Source organism: Poecilia reticulata, linkage group LG7 (genome assembly GCF_000633615.1).
Source record: "Poecilia reticulata strain Guanapo linkage group LG7, Guppy_female_1.0+MT, whole genome shotgun sequence".
NCBI classification, from domain to species: domain Eukaryota; kingdom Metazoa; phylum Chordata; class Actinopteri; order Cyprinodontiformes; family Poeciliidae; genus Poecilia; species Poecilia reticulata.
The window spans coordinates 13355246-13375926 of record NC_024337.1 but is presented as its reverse complement, the minus strand read 5'-3'; the positions used below and the strand labels follow the sequence as shown (position 1 = coordinate 13375926).

The window sequence follows — 20681 nt, the reverse complement described above, 5'->3', positions numbered from 1 at the left end:
TGACCGAGCTTCTCTCTCTAAGGGAGAGCCCAGCCACCCTGCGGAGGAAACCCATTTCGGCCGCTTGTATCCGTGATCTCGTTCTTTCGGTCATGACCCAAAGCTCATGACCATAGATGAGGGTGGGAACGTAGCTCGACCGGTAAATCGAGAGCTTCGCTTTTTGGCTCAGCTCTCTCTTCACCACGACGGACCGGTACAGCGCCCACTGTACCGCTGTCCATGTCGTTTCCACTGAGGTGAATAAGTTTTCATGACATCAACTTCTATGAAGGATGGGGATCAATTTAGATAAAGTGCCCCCTTTAATTCTTATAGAACTATGTTATCCGAACCCCTGAGCCCTGATAGGTAAGAAGGCATCGTTCTTCTTAGATAACATGTTGCTATTGGACAGCTGTTTTTGGAGACGTAGGTCAGATTAGAGCATGTCGCTGATGGAGAGCACTCAGGTTAGACTGAGCACTTTATCTGCGGCTGCATGGGGGCGACGGCGGTCGGGAGGGACAAACCTTCAGCTGCGGGCGTTGAGTCACAGCAGAGCGAGTCAAAGATGAGAGGTTTTCAAAAGGTTAACGGCCCCATGACCCGCTAACCTGCACCAGGCAGAGCTGGGCAGAGTACCAAAAATCATCAGATGGACCAAAATATAAATTTAAGTGGAAATGTTGTAGTGAAAATAACAAAATCAGGGGAAACGAAATGGATTTGGGCCACATTTTAATGCTGTGTGGATGTCATAATAGCATTACATTGAGTCCAAGTAAAGAGCCCTTGCAATTTAAATTTTTATTGCTATCAATATGAACCCCAGCATCTGCTACGAATAAAAAGCACTACAAAAACACCGTTTTATAAAACACTTGGTTTAGTTCCTAGTACAAATGTCTTAGTACTCTTGAAATTACAACAAACCATCTTAAAAGTAACTTTTAAACAAGAAATAGTAGCTTGTTTAGGTCAATAATTCTTTAATATTGATGAAAAAGTTCTAGCTATAAAATGTCTGGTGCCACTGGGAGATTATTTCACTTATAACTTGTACTTTTCATCAATATTAAGGAATTATTGTCTTATAATAGCTCCTACTGAAAACTAACTTGCAAGTTAGTGTCATTTTTGTGCAAAAAAACAAAATATACTTTTGTTTTTGCAACAAATGGTTGAGATTAAATGCACACACCACAAATTATTTGCTTAATAGATATACACGCTTAAGATCATTCTCTTAGACAAAGTTTTAGTAAGATTTTTTCTTTGTGCATGTATATTTAAGTGAGCTATAATTTGTGGTGTGCGCTTAAATCAGTCAAAAGTTTCACTGGCTGATTATTTCACTTATAAAATGGGAAAAATGTAACAAGTCAAAAAAATATCTTAAAACAAGCTCCTGTATCTTACTGAAAAGTCACTTATAAGTTAGTTTTGTCTGTTTTTAAGTGTACTAAGTTATTTTAGAGACTAGACCCAATATACTTGGTGAGATTTTGTGAGTGAAACACAAACACATGTGTTTTTTAGCAACAGCAGACAGAAAATAAGGGAATTAAAGTTTTAATAATCTCTTATTGAAGCATGCTGTGGTGATAGGGCGCTCTGCGGTGCGTATAAAGCTGTTTTTGCATTAGGTATTTGTCACCCCCCCTGCCAAATAATGTCCACATGCGATTCCTGAGGTTGCTGGGCTGTAAGCAGAGAGGAGAGGAAGGAGCCGCCGGACCGAAGCTCTCACCGTATCCCGAGCATGGGAAGACAAACCTCTTACACACGGCATGGAAAACCACACGGATCATTTTCAGTCACTAACAAATAAGATTAATGGCGGCTCTGCAGGGGCGTGCGCATATCTGTGGCGTCCAGCAAGCAGCGGCCAAGCCAGACGGACCGCAGTGCTGCAGCTCTGGCACTGGCACGGTCAGCCTCTAAATGACTGGTCCTGTCTGTCACTCGGCACGAAGGCATCATCCGCAGACTCCGGCAGGACGTCCAGCATCAACTGTTATTACTACTAATGCATCCGGAACCATAACTGCAATCTGCAGTGGGATATGGCGGATTTAAGACCATAAACTTGAACTAAAAGCATGCCGGGAATGCGCAGAGTGGACGGGAAAATGTTCCTTGATTGCTGATCCGGACAACAGATGCGCCCTCCAAAAATAACGTGGCAAAAACCAGCAAACAGAAAGTGACTTTTATGCCATTTTTAGAGTAGAAGCAACAAAAAGGAGCTGGAAGAAGTGGCTGGGGAGAGGGAAGTCTGGGCCTCCCTTCTGAAGCTGCTGCCCCCGCGACCCGGCCCTGGATAAGCGGAAGAAAATGGATGGATGGATGGATGGATGGATGGATNGGATGGATGGATGGATGGATGGATGGATGGATGGATGGATGGATGGATGGATGGATGGATGGATGGATGGATGGATGGATGGATGGATGGAAGCAACAAAAATTTACAGCGAGACAGATCAACAGAGATAAAGTCCAGGTGTCTCCTAAAAGCTCTGGACAGAGAAGGACTAACATGATGTGGCAACGCATTATGAGCAGAGTTGGGCAGTAACTAGTTACATTTACTCAGTTACATTTATTTGAGGAGTTTACGCTGTAATAAAAGTACATGAGTGATTTTATCATAAAATATTTCTACTCTTACTTGAATAAAATTTCTGTATTCTCTACGCACTGAATGAAAAACAAACTTATTTGAACCAAAAGTTCACCAGAGTCAGACACACACCTGCAGTTTCAGTTTCTGATTTGGAAAAAAAATATTTTGCCTGATTTTATTATTTTTTTGCTACTTGTATGAATTATTGTCATTTTCATCCTTAAAATACCAAAGTTTCCACTTAACTATATTTTGTCCATCTGATTATGTAATTTCTAAATGTTAAATAATTGATAGTTTAACAGTAAATTCTTTACTTAAATACTTTTTAGATTATCTTGGATGGATACTTTTTACTTTTACTTGACTACAAATATGATGAAGTAGTAATTCTCTTACTTGAGTATAATTTTTGGGTTTTCTACCCTCCTCTGATTGTGAGATAAAGGATACGAAGAGTATCTTGTTCAGAATAATAACAGCCACCTATGAGGTGCCTCCTTATCAGGGCAGCTAATCTCACAGCTCAGATAGTGAAGGGTGCTGAAGCCTGGGATGGGAAGCTGTGGATGTTTTATTCAGATCCCTACAGAGATAATCTTCAGAGATCTGCAGGAAACGAGAACAAACTCTGACAATACAGATGACTCACGATGGGTTTTATTTACTCCAAGCTTTCCCAGATATGATCATCATCTCAACCTGACAATATCTTTTCTTTTTTCTCTCCAGCTGTTTGTGTTAGAGACCTCAACATTCCTGTGAAGTTGTTCAGTGATAGGATTCCATCTAAAGCGTTTGTGTGCTAACTTTTTGGCTACGTTCACACTGCAGGCTTTAAAGCTCAATTCCAATTTTTTAGTGAAATAACTTTTTTTGTGTGGTCGTTCACACTTCAAAATATTTGCGACTTGTTTGCGATTTCCTGTGTGAACTGCAAACGAGCTAAAAGGGCCTCACATGCGCAGTAGAGGGCGCAATAAAGTCACACTTAGAGAACTCAGAGTTTTACTAACCACCGTAAAAAAAGAAGAAGAAGAAATGCTCAGAATTGCAGAAGTAAATGTGGATGCTAATGAAGGAGCGCATCTTGTTGTCCAACCAGAACCAGCACATTAACAACTTAGTCCTCATTATGGTCCGCCATGGCTGTTTTTCTTCCCGCTTGCGCGTATCAGGGGGCAGAATAGTGATGTCTATTGTGATCGGATGAATCCTGGCCATTCTTTTCATATTTGAAAAGATCAGACATATCACATATTGAAGTAGCCTGGGTAGTAGAGATGTGCCGATCAGGTTTTTTCCTGCCGATTCCGATCACCCATGAGGGCTGATCACCGATACCGATCACATAATTCTTTTTTTTTTTTTTTTTTTATCATAAACACTACCGGTTACATTATGTGGAAAAAGGAACCATGAATTCACCTTAATTTAAACAAAAACATGTTTTTAATAACTTTTTCCAAGAAAAAAACAAAACAGGCATTCTGCAAATTGTACTGCTATTGGTAATACTATCTTTAACAGACCGAAAACATATGGAGGCTCTGAAGAGGATAAATAATGCAAAGAGTCAAAATAATGTTAAGTATAAAACTTAACATTCAACAGCAAATACAGGTTCCATTACAATAAACAATCCTGAGTTACTGAATGAAAACTTCCTGTTAGCATGGCGGCTAGCTGATTACTGCTAGTTCTGATTGGCTGTTTCTGACTGAGCTGAGTAATTATGCAGAGCAGAGAGGAGATCGATTATTTTTTCAGAGATTATCTGTCTCATGTTAGGACAGCAAAAGTTTTAATACGTATGTAAAATGTATTTTTTAGGTTAGAAGCTGCAGCTTTAACTAGAGGTTCGGTGTGAGAGTCACTACCAGGTGGAGCAGAAGCGGCGCTCCGTCTGTGAAATATTACTGCCTGTAGCGTAGCAGCGGTTCAACAGCGAGAGCAGAACCAGCGTCTTACATCGCAGCTTTTTGCGAGTTATTTGTTTAGCTTTCTGACTGTCGTGCTAATCCGGGTGAGTGCTTGTAGCAGTGCGCTGCTTTACCTGCTATCTGATCCTCCATATGTCTTTTTTACTGTAGTGAGCCTCGATGTAGCCAAACTCCGTCAAGTATGGCATTGTTTTTATGTCGTATTAGCTTCGTTGTGTTGATGCATTTTGGCCTGCTTCACCCCACGTGCTTAAATTTTCCGCCGCAACACGCAAACGTCCCCATTCACTCGGTGCGTTATAGTTCCACATCGCTTAGGATTTGTTGCTGCGCGTTTGCGCAGAGTGAAGGAAAGAGGAGACCAGCTGCACAGGCAGGCTGCGAAATGAGATGCAGGTGATCGGTTTGTGTGATCAGCGACAAGAAACCGGGATCGGCGATCACCGATCATACACTTTTTCATGGAAATCGGCCGATTAAACTAGATTTGAGTGCACTTAGGTGTCAATGAGTCGATCCAATTCTATTCACTATCAATGTAAAAGTAAACCAGAAAGCTTGGAAAAGATTATCACTTTGTGTTTGTTAGTAGCTTGTGATTTAAAAGTCATAGGTTTGTCCCAATTTATTAATTGTGGAAGCAACAAAATCTACCAGCATCCTCAGACGTTTAAAGTAAGTCTGATTCATTCATTTCTCTTAAGAAGGAAATTCCTCAAGCTGGAAAGAAATCATGAGAAAGTCTCACCTGCATGATAGGCGACGGACCCTCGGCTCCACCCAGGGTGTCTGTTCTTGGGATAATCCTGAATGAAAAACGAAAGAAATGGTCACTATAGGGTTCTGTACCCTCAGAAGAGATGAGAGCGCCAGTCATTTGGCTCCTTCATCATTTCAAACCACCCTTGTATCAATGCATCTGATGCCTGCTTTTTCTGTAATCTACTGATAGTCTGGTAGAAAAAGGGATTATGGGTTTGAAACTAGGCCTGATGGACTCTGAACATTCAGAGCCACATAAAGACAGTTAAAAAGTCAGCCTTCTATCACTTGAAGATCATTTCCAGGATTAAAGGACTAATGTCCCCAGGGTTGCATCTGCTTTCCAGATCTCTCAGGTCTTCTTGGTCTGTTTACAGAACCAAACGTGGAGAAGTAGCTTTCAGTTTTTAAGCTCCACTAATCTGGATTAACTCCCAGTAAACTGAAAAACACCCGAAACGCCGACTTCCTTTAAAACAAGACTAAAAACCTACCTGTTTAGAGTTGAATTTGATTCACAACAACTGAAACACTGATAAATACATTTCATATATATCTCCTAGGTGATTTGGATGACTACATTTTACAAAATGTAATGTTTATTGCTTGTCTCATAAATTATGATTGTAGGATGTTTTTATGATGTGAAGCAACTTTAACTGCCTTGATGCTGAAATATGAAATGCAAATAAACTTGGCTTGACTTAATTTATGTAATTCAGGTGCAAAACATCTAAAATCCGTGGGACTCCACTCCTCGAGGACAGATGTTGAAAACCATCTGCACCATTTGCAAACGGATTTCGGTCTATAACCAACTACTCCGACTCTCAAGATCGCCTTGCTCTGTTTCCATCAAATATATGCAGGATAAGTGCTTCTTCTGTACCAAGAGAAATAACCATCGGCCCACTTGCGGATAAGATCAAGGGATGACTCAGAGGTAATTACCAGCGATTTTTATCTATTTTCTAGGCTGCACCTCTATTATTGTAAAAACACACCRCTGAACAAGAGGAAAGATTAACGGGGCAATGACTTCATGATCTTTCATCTTCCATTTGGCCTTCTTTTCTAAATGATTACTTACTTCTTTCCATTGTGTCCTCGCTGTTGAGTAAACTCTACTGCACTTATTTTATTATTAACAGGAACAGGAGGCCTACAAAAGACCTTTCATTTCTGTGTTATGATAAGTCAGACACAGAGGATGGCCAAATGGAAAGAAAATAATTAACAAAACATCCAGAAAAGATGGAAAGTTAGACTAATTTCTCAAAAACAAAGAAGTCAGGTGAAATTATTATTATTAGCACTTGTGTTGGGATGGAAAATCAACAAAAGAGTGACTAAATAACTACAATTGAAGCCGCCAACATTTCAAGGGAACGTTATGGATTTTATCTGACAACGCGGCAGTACATCTGTTAACAAGAAATGGAAATGCAAAGAGAAAAAGAAAGAAACAAAGGCAGAGGAGAGAGTAAGACATCAGTAGACAAAGACAAGATGACACAGGAATGCAGCTGCAACCCTGAAACCTCTTCATCCACCAAGTCTGCTGCTTCTTAACCACAAGCCCGACGAATCCTCCGGCTCGCTGACATGTGGGCTGCATCTCCATGTGGAGAAGAGCAGCGTCTCAGGAGTTTGCAAACTGATTGAGACACCAATATAATCTGTAATTTGGAGAAACGGTACAATAAAAACCAAAAAAAAAGGTTTGAAAATCCGATAATGATTCTGTTCAGACCGCAGAACTCTAACCAGCTATTAAATGTCTGTTTTCATCACCATCATTGTAGTAACTGTTGTGAACATCACTTTACTGTCCTGGTGTGCTTTATGCATTAAATAAGAACTCTCTATAGGTGCAGAAAAACCAAACAACCCAACCAGAAGTTTAAATACACAGAGTTTAAATTGACTTAATTACATAAATTAAGTCAAGTTTATTTGCATTTTTTCCTCAATGCCTGAAGTTTAATCAGACCAAAATTTTCACCAGAATTACTTCCATTTGCCAAAAGCCATAAAAATGAGAGGAAGATTCAGAAGTTTACATACGCTTCCTCAGCAATATGAATTGGATCAAATGTTTTGGGTTTCCTTCAACTACTTTCTCTCAATAGTTTGCTGGAGTTCTGGACTATCCGTCCTGACAGAACCGGTGGAGCTGGGTCAGGTTTGAAGGCCGCCTCGCTTACAAACACCTTTTCCAATTTTCCCACAAGGCTTTGTGATGGCCACACCAGAACATTGGCTTTATTGTCCTTAAGCCACTTTTTAACCACTTTGGCCCGAAGCTGAGGGTTGTTGTCCATTTGGAAGACCAATCTTCCTTTAAGATGTTGCTTCAATATTTACACATAATGTTCTTTCTTCATGGTGACATCTATTTTATGAAGCCCACCAGTTCCTCCTTCAGCAAAACAGCCTCACAATAAGACGCTGCCACCGCCGTGCATCACAGTCAGGATGATAGAAGCATCGTCCTTTTTCCTCTAAAGATAACAATGGTTGTCATGTTCAAACAGTTCCACTTTAGTTTCATCAAAGTAAAGAAAGTTTCCCAAGAAATGAAGTTTCTTTGTCCTTGTGTGCATTTGGAAACCGTAAACTGGCCATGTAGGTACTGGACATGTCTCACTGGGGAATGACACTGTCCCACCGGCTTTGGCTTTTGTTCTGGAGATGATTTGTCTGACACCAGTCCGACACCTGTTTGCTAGCAGGAATGCAAAAGAATGGCAGTCCTGGGTGGCATCCACAGCTTGGTGGAGCAGGACCCCCAATATCAGGTCATCCCATCTAAGTGGAATCTGAGCTTTCCACACTGTGGAAGAGTAAACAGGTCGAGGGGAAAAACCTGTGGCAGTGAAGGTGCGGGCTGAGAGGAAAACCATGTGGAAGGAGATACAAATCATGGACTGCAGCTATCACACTGACATATCACAGAGGGGTCTAAAAATAAAGCTTAAGCCAGGTATTACCACAGACGTGAGAGTATGTTGTGTGTGTGCTGAAGGAACACTATATGAGCGGGTGAAGCAGTGGGTTCTGTTTGTGCGTGCCAAACTTATAGGGGTTGGGCAAGGACCATGTGGAGAACTAATGCAGGTCTGTTTGTTTAGCCTCATGTCATCAGGCTAAAACCTCCAGGCCCCCACAGCATAACAATGACTCTCTGATCTGTAAGCATCTGTGTTGGCGTTTCCCTAAAGTTTTATGGATGCAGGGCGGAAAAAGAAAAACAGACAACTTACTTAATTTGCTCTGCTGCTGACAGGATTGCAGATAAGGATCGCAGGGAAGATTAGGCCGTGTAATTTTATCCAAACTATTGCTCAAAAACAACATCATGTCCAAACACCGAGTACTCTCCAGCTGAAAGCATGAAAGCAAACTTCATGCTATGGATACTACCATTGTTTCTTGTTGTTGTAATGCTTTGAAAAACGTTGTCTCAATGTTGAGGATTGAGAAGTTATTGTGATAAATGCCAATATTGTTGTTTTGAGACAATTTTAAAGTAATACAGTGGTAATAATGGCATAATAAAGCAAGAAGATATTGTCAAAGATCAATCACCAAATAAAAATAAATAATGAAGTCTCTGTAAACAAAAGGAGAGTAGGTTAGTAGAGACCAAAGCACCAGACTGAAGACTTTCATCATCCAGTTTTTGGTAGAAAGAGAGAAAAGAGAAATCAATAAATCATGAAAATGGAAATTATTGAGCTTGTTCTAATTTATTGTGCAATTCATTGATTTATTGCTTAAAGTGACATGCCTACTGCTCAACACTGTATTTTAGTACCAACTTTGGTGCAACTGATGTCATCGTAGTACCATGTCTTCGCTGGTGCAGAGGAAAGAAACACTCAGCGTGTTTTCACACCTAATATTCCAGTAGATCCGGTTCGATTGGAGACCAAAATTCCAACATTTGTTACATTTTCAGCTGCTGCGGTTCTGTTTCACACTGCTGTGTGTCAAACCAATCATCTCTGTGCAATCTGCTCCACCACAATTTTCCAGTCAATCAGTGCCCCAAAAAAACAAATGGCGCTCCTGGATTGTAGTATAGTTTTTTGGTCTAGTTTAAATATCTTAGTACACTTGTAATAAGACAAAAGTAACTTTAACAAAATATAGGAGCTTGTTTTAAGTCAATAATTCATTGATATTGATGAAAAAGTACTAGTTCCACTGGCAGATTATTTCACTTGTAAAAAGGAAAATATATATTGTTAAAAGTGAAATAATCTGCCAGTGGAACAAGTATCTTTTCATCAATATTACAGAATCATTTACTTAAAACAAGCTCCGATATATTGCTGAAAAGTTACTTTTAAGTTAGTACACTTGAAATAAGAGAAAACTAAGATATTTGCACTAGAATCTAGACTAAAATACTTGGTGAGATGTTGTATTTTTGCAGTGTTGCAAGTGCCAAATAAAGGCTACTAAATTCTGAGGAAGCGTATGTAAACTTCTGGTTTCAACTGAACAAATGCGACCTCAGTGCCAAGCCTGCAGCCTCATTTGAAACGCTTAGCGTGCCGTAAACAAAACCCATTTCCACATGGCACTTCATCTTCCTGTTCTGCCTCATGTGCAGCCTCGCTCTTACACAGGTGTCAAAGAGGTATTTATTTATAGCGGAGAGCGGGACCTTCCTGCTGCTTCTCAACGAGATCTGGATGAAACCTGAACTTCTGCATGAGCAAACACCGAGCTGTGGATGTGAGGGCTCAGGGTATTCACACTGCCAAATCATAGAAAGCATCAGGATGTAGTTTATTGCAACTGGAGATATGGAAATAAAATGGGAGAGGTTGTTTTTTTCAATGGCAGGTCATTGAATTATTTCCAATTCCTCCTTACCATACCAAACCCATTTGAGCTGTCAGTTGAGTCCATGAGTAATTAGGCTTTAGGGTGGAGGACTGGGATAGGCATTGTTTGACTTAATGAGTGAAACTGGCTTCAGGTTAGCAGGTATTTGTCAATTTGACAAGATAATGGTGTAAGGAGTGTGAGGGGTGGGGGGAGTGGGTAGGAAAGTCTGGATCATTTGGAGCTTGCTCTGACTCCTGCATGAATGTGTGATACAAATTTATCTGTCAACTTTTGTTGCGATATTTCCAAAGGCTGAGCTGGCCACGTCTATTCAGAAAGTTAAGCAGCAAAAAAAAAATAGGGGAAAAAAGCCTCAAGTCAACATGTCCAGCAGAAACAGCGGCAGGGAGTTCCTGGTTAAATGGAAAGTGATTTGTGTTAATATTCCAGCCTGTATTGTTTGCATGCTGTGCGAAGCGGATTACATGGAAAACCTGGAAACTGTTTTGCGACTTTCACGCCACTTTTCCTTGATGGCTTTATAATAGGAGCCAGATGCAGCAGGAAAAGGACCACGAAAATTAATAAAGTAAAACAGTGCAGAGCTCTAAGCTCGAAGGAATGGCTGCAGGTAACCTAAAGTAAACTTAAAATACAAGGAGTGAATGTGTGTGTTTAGCTTTCAAAGAACAAAGAAGTTGTTAGTGAACATGACAAAAAGCGACATTTCTGTGATTAACTGGGTAACTTCGTAGAAATTACGCGGCTTTGACTTTGAATCAAACACAAAGACGTCTGGTCTGACTTCTAAGAAAGAGTGAACTGTTCCTGTAATTCAAGTGGCTGCTTATTCACACCACTGTTTGCTATTGGCGCAGTTTGTTTTTCTGAGTTATCAGCTACTAATCATTCTTCACTTTAAGAGTAAATACTTTCAGTCGAGATTTATAGAGACTCAGATCTCGAGATATTTCTGCTTTTTTTTTTTTTACAACATTCTGGATATTTTAATAAGAAGCACTCATCTAGTTTAATTTAATTATAAGATAAAAAATTTGCTTCTTGTGTGGTGGTAAAGAGCTACTTCACTGCATGCACATTGATATGCTTGTTTTGTTTTTGTTTTTTAAATCAAAACCACCAAGACAACTAACCTCACTACCCAAAAGTATGATGCTGCCACCACCATGCTTCACTGTAGAGATGGCACTGACCTGTGCCTGGTTTCATCCAAACATTATGCCTGCCAGTCACACCGAAGAGTTCAATTTCGGTCTCATCAGACCCTCAAGTGTTGTCAGTCATTTTTGCACAGAAAACAGAAAATCTTACCAAGTATTTAATCTGCTTTTTAGAACATTTGAAATAAGACAAAACTAATTACAAGTAACTTTCCAGCAAGAAATATGAGCTTGTTTTAAGTCAAAAATTCCTTAATACTGATTGAAAGTACTAGTTCCTTCAGCAAATTGTTTCACTTTAAACAAGACATTTTTTCTGTGCTATAAGCTATTATTTTTGTTGAAACAATATATATTGCTGAAAAGTTACTTTTAAATTAGTTTCGTCTTACTTCAAGTATACTCAGATATTTGCACTAAAAAAACTTGGTAAAATTTTGTGTTTTTGCAGTGAAGACAAAACCTTCAACTAAATAAGTAAGGACATTGTGCAGCTTTATTTTTATTAAGGTAAACATCTTCAACCCTATATCCCAGCTATAATAATTTGTCCTTTTCTGTTTGTTTATTAGAATATTTGAAATTATTTTACAGTTGTAAAAAGAAACTAACTTAAATAAGGAATAAGGCTTTATGAGTATTTTCAATGTGCCGATTTTGGCCCGCGGTGCAAAAGGTTTTATGATCAACATCTTGCCTCCATCAAATCAGCTTTTTATTTATGTGAAAGGAGAAAAAGGAGAGCATTCCATTTCCTGGATATGGAAAGCAAAAATTTCCCACAACGAAGTCTGAGGAAGATTTTACAGTGTTGGAAGAAGAAATGTACATAACTAACCTCCGCTGAGCTACACTGTTTTCACTCTGTTGCACTAAGTAGAAATAAAATGTTGCGGCCAAATGCTAAAAAAAAGGAGAGTACGGAGAGTACCCCTCTGAGCACAGGTGTGTCTGAAGTTATCCAAGCATTTACTTTGACAGCTCACCCTTCTTGCCAAGCCCAAGGCGATGTAGCACTTCTCCCCAGCATCAACTATCTCCACTTCATAGTAGTGGCAGCGGGTGGTGAGCGGCTGGCGGGCCTGAGCCAAACCAACGTCCATGATGCTCTTTCCTTTGCCAACATATTCCAGGAGCTGAGAGAGATGCACAGAGAAAAGGAAAAAAATTTGGTTTTATTTATTTTTCCATAGTCCGGCGCACCAATTTAATACGACAAAGGTTGTTATTATTTACTGTGTTTCCAGTAACCAGAAGCAAGGTCTTCATCTGGAGATTGTAAGTTTTCATTTACAAGGATTATGCACTGCAAAAACACAAAAACTTACCAAGTATTTTTGGTCTAGTTTCTGGAGCAAATATCTCGATACACGTTTCAGCAAGATGTAAAAACTTGATTTCAGTCAAGAATTACATGGGAAAAATGTAATGAAATTTTACAACACTAAACTTTATTATTGTTAGCTTGTTTTAAGTAAAACATTCCTTAACATTTATGAAAAAGTACTAGTTATTAGTGAAATAATCTGTTAGTGGAACAAGATATATTAACTTATAATATGGGGAAAATTTATTTTTTCACTGGTAGATGTATTTATTTTTGAAAAGTTACGTTTAAGTTAATTTTGTCTTATTTTACATGTACCAAGTTACCTATACTAGAAACTAGACCAAAAATACTTGGTAAGATTTAGTGTTTTTGCAGCGTGTACACCAAATATTTCCCTTCTTAAAGCTCTCTGTGGTGGCTGGTTTCTGCAAACCGAGCTCTGTAGCACTTCAACCTGGAGGTCAAAATGTAAACCTTTTGTGTCCAGCATGTGTGTGGTCTGCAGAATTGTCAGTATGTTCATTTGTCAACATGTCCAAAATTTTCCCCAGGAAATCAGGCTTATCTGTTAAACAAATAGTGTATGTTATGTCGTCAAAAGCAACTTAAGGTAATAGGAGTGTTATTTTCCAATGGCGTTGTGTCAGGTGAAACAAAAGGGCAAGGCAGCCAGGTGGTGATGGGAATAATAATCATGTTTTCCCTTGTTTTGAACACAAGACTATCCCTAAGATTCAGCTCATTCTCTGAGTTCAGGTTAAATGGAAAACACACCTGATCAAACTTGAACTTCATGACTTACCTCCTCCTAGGGAACCAGACTGACGCAGAGGATTTACCCACACAGCGAGCTTTTGCAGGTGCTTCCTAAATGAGTGGGCACTGTGATAAATTGAAGCGTCCAAACCCAGTAAAATCCCCACCAAAACGCCTACGGTGACTTACCTACAAGTACGGACAGGGATGTATATCATAATACTGCTACTTTCCAGGCTATTTTAATCTATTTTATTATAGATGGGAGGATTTGGATGAGCAGGAGGGCAGCTGAGCAACCACAAAGCCTTTAGGCTGAGAAATGTTTCCATTCAACATTGGTATTTGAGAGTGAGTACCCAGAAATGAAAACAGCCCCTGGTGAAAGGCTGAGATGACAGATGAGATGGGGGGGTGGACAAAATCGCCGGTATATTACACCTTTGTCTTTCTGAGTGTGCAACCCCACCTGGGAGTGCTTGTCACTAGCCAGACACTTAATGGACACACCCCATGGAAAGAGTTTAATCATCTGGGTTAAAGAAGTCCCATGTTTGACAAAACCTTTACTGAGAAAACCAACTTCCTTCTTTTGTGCAATCTTACCTAAGTAATTGTAAGTAACAGCAACAGTTAAACGACCCTAAAAGAAACATTTTATCACCGTACAAACATAATCATGGCTGGTCTCTCCAAAACCTCACGATATAATGATACGACCGACCTGGTCAAATGACAGCTATACATCCACACCAAGTCATTTTAAAGATCCTTGACTAGTCTCCATTAGAATAAAATGTGTTATTCCGCTTCTTTTATTTTGAAAAAATGGCTAGAAATGCATTCTTAATAAACAATAATGGCCTTGAGTAAAGTGCTACACACTTTTAAGTGCAAAACCAAAAGTTTTAACCTGGGACAGTAAAAGGTACATATCACATAGTCAAAGGAATCAATCGCACAAAATTCAAAATGTGATTTTCACTAAAGTGAGCTGATCAAACCTGGAGTAGTTATTTGCGAGTCACTGCAACTCTTATAAGATTACATTTTTAATCTTATCAGAACCTCTTTGCACTTCTCATCACTGAATACAATACAAGATATATTTTGCACATTAAAAACTCACAACTTGCACTCTGTCTCCCAGCAACCAGCCTATCTGTGCAAATTAGAGGCGTGTGTGCTTCTCCCAGCTGGGAAGCCCAGCTCAGGTGCATCTTTCTTGGCAAAGGGTCATCATGGCACTGTATTTACTGCTGTGAAGTTCATGGATGGCTCATTTCAGCTGCTTCCTTTTAATTATATCCGCAGCAGGAGGAGGAGATGCGTAATGCAGCTGCACCGCTAAGAGCAATAAAACAAGTTACTTGGAGCACTGTGACCTGGTTTAATGAGGTTGTAGTCTCGGCATGAGCCAACTTTGGTCTTTTCTTTCTTAAATTCTCTGACGCCAGTCGGCATAATGGAGAGCTCCTTCACTGCTCCATCCTTGGTGAACAAAGGAGCGTTACAGAAGATTCTTCCTCCCAGCAGACCTGATTATTTATAACCATCGCTGCTCCAAACAAACTCAATAAATGTTAACGTCCCTGTAGTTTTTCTCATTTCTTTTAAATAGTCTCTTTTATGCACATACACCTGAGTATTTTCTACATTTTCAAATGTATCCTACTTAGCTGCACATTTTTTTTTAAACCAAAGTGTTTCATACAAATATTTTGACATGATTTAAGCCCTAAGGGGAAACCAGTTAGAGAACCTTGACATTTAAATGATCACAGCTTATGTAGAAAATACATATACAGTAAAGTGACTTGGCCTTACAGGATAATTGCGCCTTATAATGATGATAATAATAATGCCTTCGGCTACAGTTACATAACTCTATTGGCCACAACTTGTCTCTCTTGGTGCAAAAAAGATACAAACAAAATCTCAACAAAGTAAAACAGGTCATTTATGAGCATTAATGCATTCATTTTTTGGACAAAAAGAGATCTTAGGGAAATTTTATTCTCTTTTTTTTATAGATCATAATAAAAATGGAAGAAAACCCCAAAAAACAGCAGCCAACTAGATTTCACAATATCACAATTTAATCATTTTCTCTGCACAAAAATTTAATCTTTTCACATGTTTCAACATTATCCTCTGCTTTTCTTGTTGCAGACTGCCCCTTTCGTATGTACCCATGTGTCTCCTTAACCCGCTGTACTTTCATGCCTGGACAACTGTTTTTCTTTAGGGAGAGGAGAGAAGAGTTTCAGTGTGCTGAGCTCTTAGTCACACCTTTCTTCTTTACTTCTCGCTGCTGAGTAACAGAGAGCGAGACCAGCGAGCTGAAAGAGAGATGTAGCCTTGAGCGAAGCATGCCTCGCTGGTATAGCCAACAATCTCGCTCCCTCTCTTTTTCTATTGCCGTCTCGCTCCTTTAATTTTGACAAGTGAGAATCGTGATGGTAATGTGCAAGGCCTTGTTTTGTTGAGCTGCTACCTGGGAGACAGATGCAACACCCAGAGAGAGGTCCTGCTGGTTTCCTCTCACACCTATAAAGTCTTAAAGGAAGGCGAAACTAAAATTAGGAGACATACTCCCTTTTGCACAGATTTCACTTAAACAAAACCTTTTGCTTAAGCAACAAGTAATATTTTTTAATGATTTCTTTTGTTGTTGCATTTACATGGCACTCCAAAACACCAAAATGTTTTGTTTATAATTGAAAGTCATGGAAACAAAATCAGTAAATCCGAAAAAATTATTTGATCGTCTGCATTTTGACGACTAAATTTTTAATAAAAACTGCAATGATAAAACAAGGATTCATAAATGTTAATAGAAACATTAATAAATGCAAGTAACTACTGCAAGATGGCCTCAGGGATGCTCTAAAATTAAACCAGAAGGTGACTTGAAATGACCGACTTTCAGGCTGACCAGAGTATCCAGTAAAAAGCTAAACGGATTTTATTTCTGGTTTGTGAACGTGTTATTAGTTTGTCCTGGAAAAAGAAGTCTTTAATGACAGCTGTTACTGAGAGAAGACTCAAAACTTTAAGAAGCTGCAGCACAGAAGAGTTGTTTCTATGAATATAATTAAGCATCAAACATCCAAAATGCAACTTAGGGCTGATTTATCCGAGAGTGGACCAATTCCATTTTTTTTTTTTTTTGCAGAGCTCATCAAAAATATCTCAGAGTTTAGGAAGCTGAAATACGAAAATGTAATGCTACTAGACACACTACTGACTGGTGTCTGAAAAATAGCAAATTTAAAAGCACCATTTATTAAAGCTAATTAAAGTAAATATGGCGTTAGAACTTTCAAAGTTGGTGGATTTAAGAGTTTCTCGACGGTGTCTCAAGCTTTAACAGATTTTACCTGTTCACAGGCAGCTTTGGTTTATTTTAAAAAAAACAGTGAAAGTTGTAACTGTCTACTTAAATCACAATGACTATCCACACATGGTGTGATGATGCCTCGCTTCCTAAAACTGCAGGTATAGTTTCCCGGTCATTATTGAAACATACGCGACACGCGTCTCTAGAAATAAAGACATAAAAGTTACGTTGTGTAACAACTCCTTTCACGTTGCTAAAGGAGCTACAATAAGGTAAACAATTCAACAACGACATCACGTCGCGGTCTGACCAAGCTCTACTACATTTTTGAAGATACAATGTTATTGTCAAAAGCTCATCCTGTTTTTTACACTTTTCAATTAATATTTATTAATAAAATCCCAAAGAGATGTTAAGTATTCACATTAATAGAGCTTAAAATAAATTAATAGTGCAATGCCTCCATTCCAATTTACTTTAAAGTTTTGTAAATACAAATGGAAAGTATGTTTTCTTTAGTACCTCTTTGACTATGCAGCAAGGTCAGTGAATTTTTAGGTGATCAATGCCAAGACCATTATAAAACAAGGTTAATCTCCACACACCTCTATGGAAACATGGCTCACAATCACCTGTGTAGGAGAAAGTGGAAAGCAAACAAACTGAAGATTTGAAACTGGAACCTCCACCACAGTGCTGACTATGAATACAAGGGAATACCTCCAGATGACAGACTGTGCAATGGGATAAAGAAAGACAAGTGTAGGCAGAACAGCGTTGCAGTTCTGTAATTTGTTAATACATGCAAAGGGAATCAGATTAACAGAAGGACTTTTCCCTGTCATTACTCCTGGTCATATAACATTACCAAAAACAGTTAGCTTGGCTACTGAAGAAATCAATTAGCAAATCTCTCTGCTTTTCAAACTTTAAACTCAGATATGGTTACATTTGGTCCAACATCCCTATCAAATCCAAGTTTAAACATCAGAAGTAATTTAACACAGCTCAGGTAGCCACCAGTAGCTGTTCCCGATTCACTGTAATCCTATGCGCCACAATTAATGTAATATTTACCTTATAAATCATCATTTCTAAAAGACTGTGAGTAGCACAGAAGACAGCCGACTGGTAGCTGTGCTACAATTTTAAATCCAACAATCTAAAATGTTCTGAGGTTCACAAACAACTTATTTCTTTCACTTGTCAGTTGTGCACAAGTTAAACAAAAGATTTCTGCTCTGACATAATCAAACATTTTTTATTAGATTATAATGATTGGGAATCATTGGCAAGCAGTTCTAAAAAACTTTTTTGCAGCAGCTTCAGTGGAGTATGACGTGCCATCAGCCAGTGAATCTCCGTTGCCAGAACAAGTTAAATGGTGGCTGCCCAGCAGGTTGCAGAGGCAAGTCTTCCATAAATCAAACTTTACTGCAGCGCTTAGTCAAATCAAGCCTCAAAGGGCAGCTTAAGAAAATAATCAGAGGCACCAAGAAAATTTGATGGAATATGTAGCAGTGTCTTGTAAAATACCTGAACTCACAATAACGGGAGGGAAAGTAGGCATAATCAAACCTTTGACAACTTAATCAGAACAAGAATTGACAGAAAACAGTGGGAACAAGGCGTCAATTTTCTCTAATGGGTTGCAACTGAAAAAAACTATTCATGGCACGTTAGAAGAACATGACAAACTTGCAAATAGCACCAAATCCACCCTCCAAGCTAACCGCATCTCAATACAATAAATAATCTCCAGGATGCGCTGGAACATGCCACACGAGAACCACGCCTTAACCCACAGAACCCAAAGAGCCGCTGCCAGCACCGCTGCCAAACACCGCAGGACATGCATAGAGGTCCCGCGTTCATGTCTCGACACATAGCACCCATTACATTAGAATGACGGCTACCATGTCAAAATGATGCTGATGGCTTTTATGTTGTTACTGATGGAGAGGTGCAGGTTGATGCCACAACAAAGCAATGACATAATATACTTAGATACAATTCCTGTGGGAAACAGCAAATCATTTCCTGAGCACTTATAGTTTGACAACATCAATGAGGTTTTTTCTGGTGATAAAAGAGGTAATAGTTTGGGGTCTAGTAGAGCTCAAAATGTCAACAATCTTTGGGTTCTCTACTTACCTCTGCTCAAAAGGTATTCGAAGAGAGTCTTGGGAAACTAGATTGGTCAATATTGGGATTGCGCCATACTGTTGTTAGAAGATAACTTTTGACTCTTGGCTTTAGTTTTTACACTGATGCAGCTAAAGAATGTTTTTTTGTCTGTGTTTGAGTCTAAATGGTTCCTGGAAGCTAGAAGAGCCGAGATGTTCCACAATATGATATTAAAGATGGAGAGAAAGGGAAAGAGAAATGAAGAAAACCGTCTAACTGGTTTTGACAATATAAGAAAGGAAAGAATGAAGGAAGGAAGGAACAAAGGAAAAATGATAAGAAAAAGAGACAGAAAACAAGAATGTTAGGGAGGAAGGAAAGGAGAGAAAGGATGAAGGAAGGAAGCAAAGAAGCAAGGTAAGAAAGAAGGAAGTAAGGAAAAATGCAAGGAAGGAAATGATGAAGAAAATGGGTGCAAGGAGGGAAGGAAAGAATGGAGGTTATGAAGGAAGGAAAAATAGGAAGGGTAGGAAGAAAGGAAGGGACAAAGGAAGGGAATGCAAAGATGAAAGGAAGGAACAGAAGTTAGGAATGAAGGAAGAAAAGATAAGATTGAAGGAAAGAACAAAAGAAAAACAAACAAATGAAAGAAAGAAGGATGAAAGGAGAGATGGAAACAGAAGGAACGAAAGACAGATGATGGTGTCGACAGATCAGCTGATGTTCTGGTGAAGACCCTGCCGTATTATCAATACATCTCCTCCTTTCATGAGAGACCAGACGATCTCCTAGACAACGACCTGAACGGCAAGACGTTTCACTCCCAGGCCTAAGGGAGCCACAGAGAGGAACGGATGCTCAAAAAGCAACGACTGGATGACTGGGGAAACAGACAACTGCAGCCTCAGGTGGCGTCCACTTTACTTATCGGCCCGCTCATCCGCAGCTGACGGGATTAAGTTGGTGGGCAGAGAGACTGCTGTGACAACAGGAGGCGGAGGGACTGCAGGCTCGTGTTCGCAGTGAGCCGCACGTACGCAGTGGAACGCCAGCCAAATATCTCCTCTCAAGAGAAACGGTGAGTGAAACAGCAAACAGGGTGGCGAGCTGAAAAAGCCTCATTAGGTGGACTATGACCAAACACAAAGGTCGTGTTTGCATAGGAGACCTTTGTCTTGAGCAGTCATGATGAAGGTGGAAAACAAATACGTGGATCCAAGTGTGCAGGAGTGAACTTAAAGAAACGAAGGAGGCCGATCACATTCAAGGTTACACGTAATTGATTGGTGGTAAACTCTGAGAAGCCTTAAAACCCAAACCAAACAGATCAGTCAAAGGTTTGAGAAGAGGGAGAGGCCTCCATTGTTGGAAAAGAAGTGGAATAAAGGAGGCTTTTTAATTTATGTGTTTTCTGTCTGTCTAGAAGTCTCTTGGTACACAAAACAGCTAGTTGCATTTTCTAACAGTTTAAGGCAAAAGGAACTGATTTGGGTCAAACTTTTGACATTATGATCATTTGAGCTATGATTTTCATAGAGTGAATGATGAGATATTAATGATTTTAATATGATTTGACAAACGTTTTACTACTACTTGGTTTTGCTTATCATATAACTGGGGATTTCCAGATAAAGGTTTCTTGACTGGATTCAACTCAATAATGGGATTTCCCCGTCAACTGCCCGCAGTGCATTTGCTATAACATGTGACCCGTTGTAATAAGCAATAAATCAATTAATCACACGATAAATTAAAACAAGCTCAATTTCTATTTGCATGATTT

General features: G+C 39.3%; 1 protein-coding gene across 1 annotated transcript in view; it reads right to left on the bottom strand.

Moving 5' to 3' along the window:
* spryd3 (SPRY domain containing 3) overlaps positions 1-20681 on the bottom strand; it is a 52795-nt gene that overhangs the window by 19031 nt on the left and 13083 nt on the right. Inside the window, exons 7-8 of the mRNA XM_008414629.2 lie at positions 12329-12478; positions 5303-5360 (exon numbers count right to left, since the gene is read on the bottom strand). Of these exons, the coding sequence (XP_008412851.1) occupies positions 5303-5360; positions 12329-12478 (208 nt within the window). The remainder of the gene's footprint in view (positions 1-5302; positions 5361-12328; positions 12479-20681) is intronic.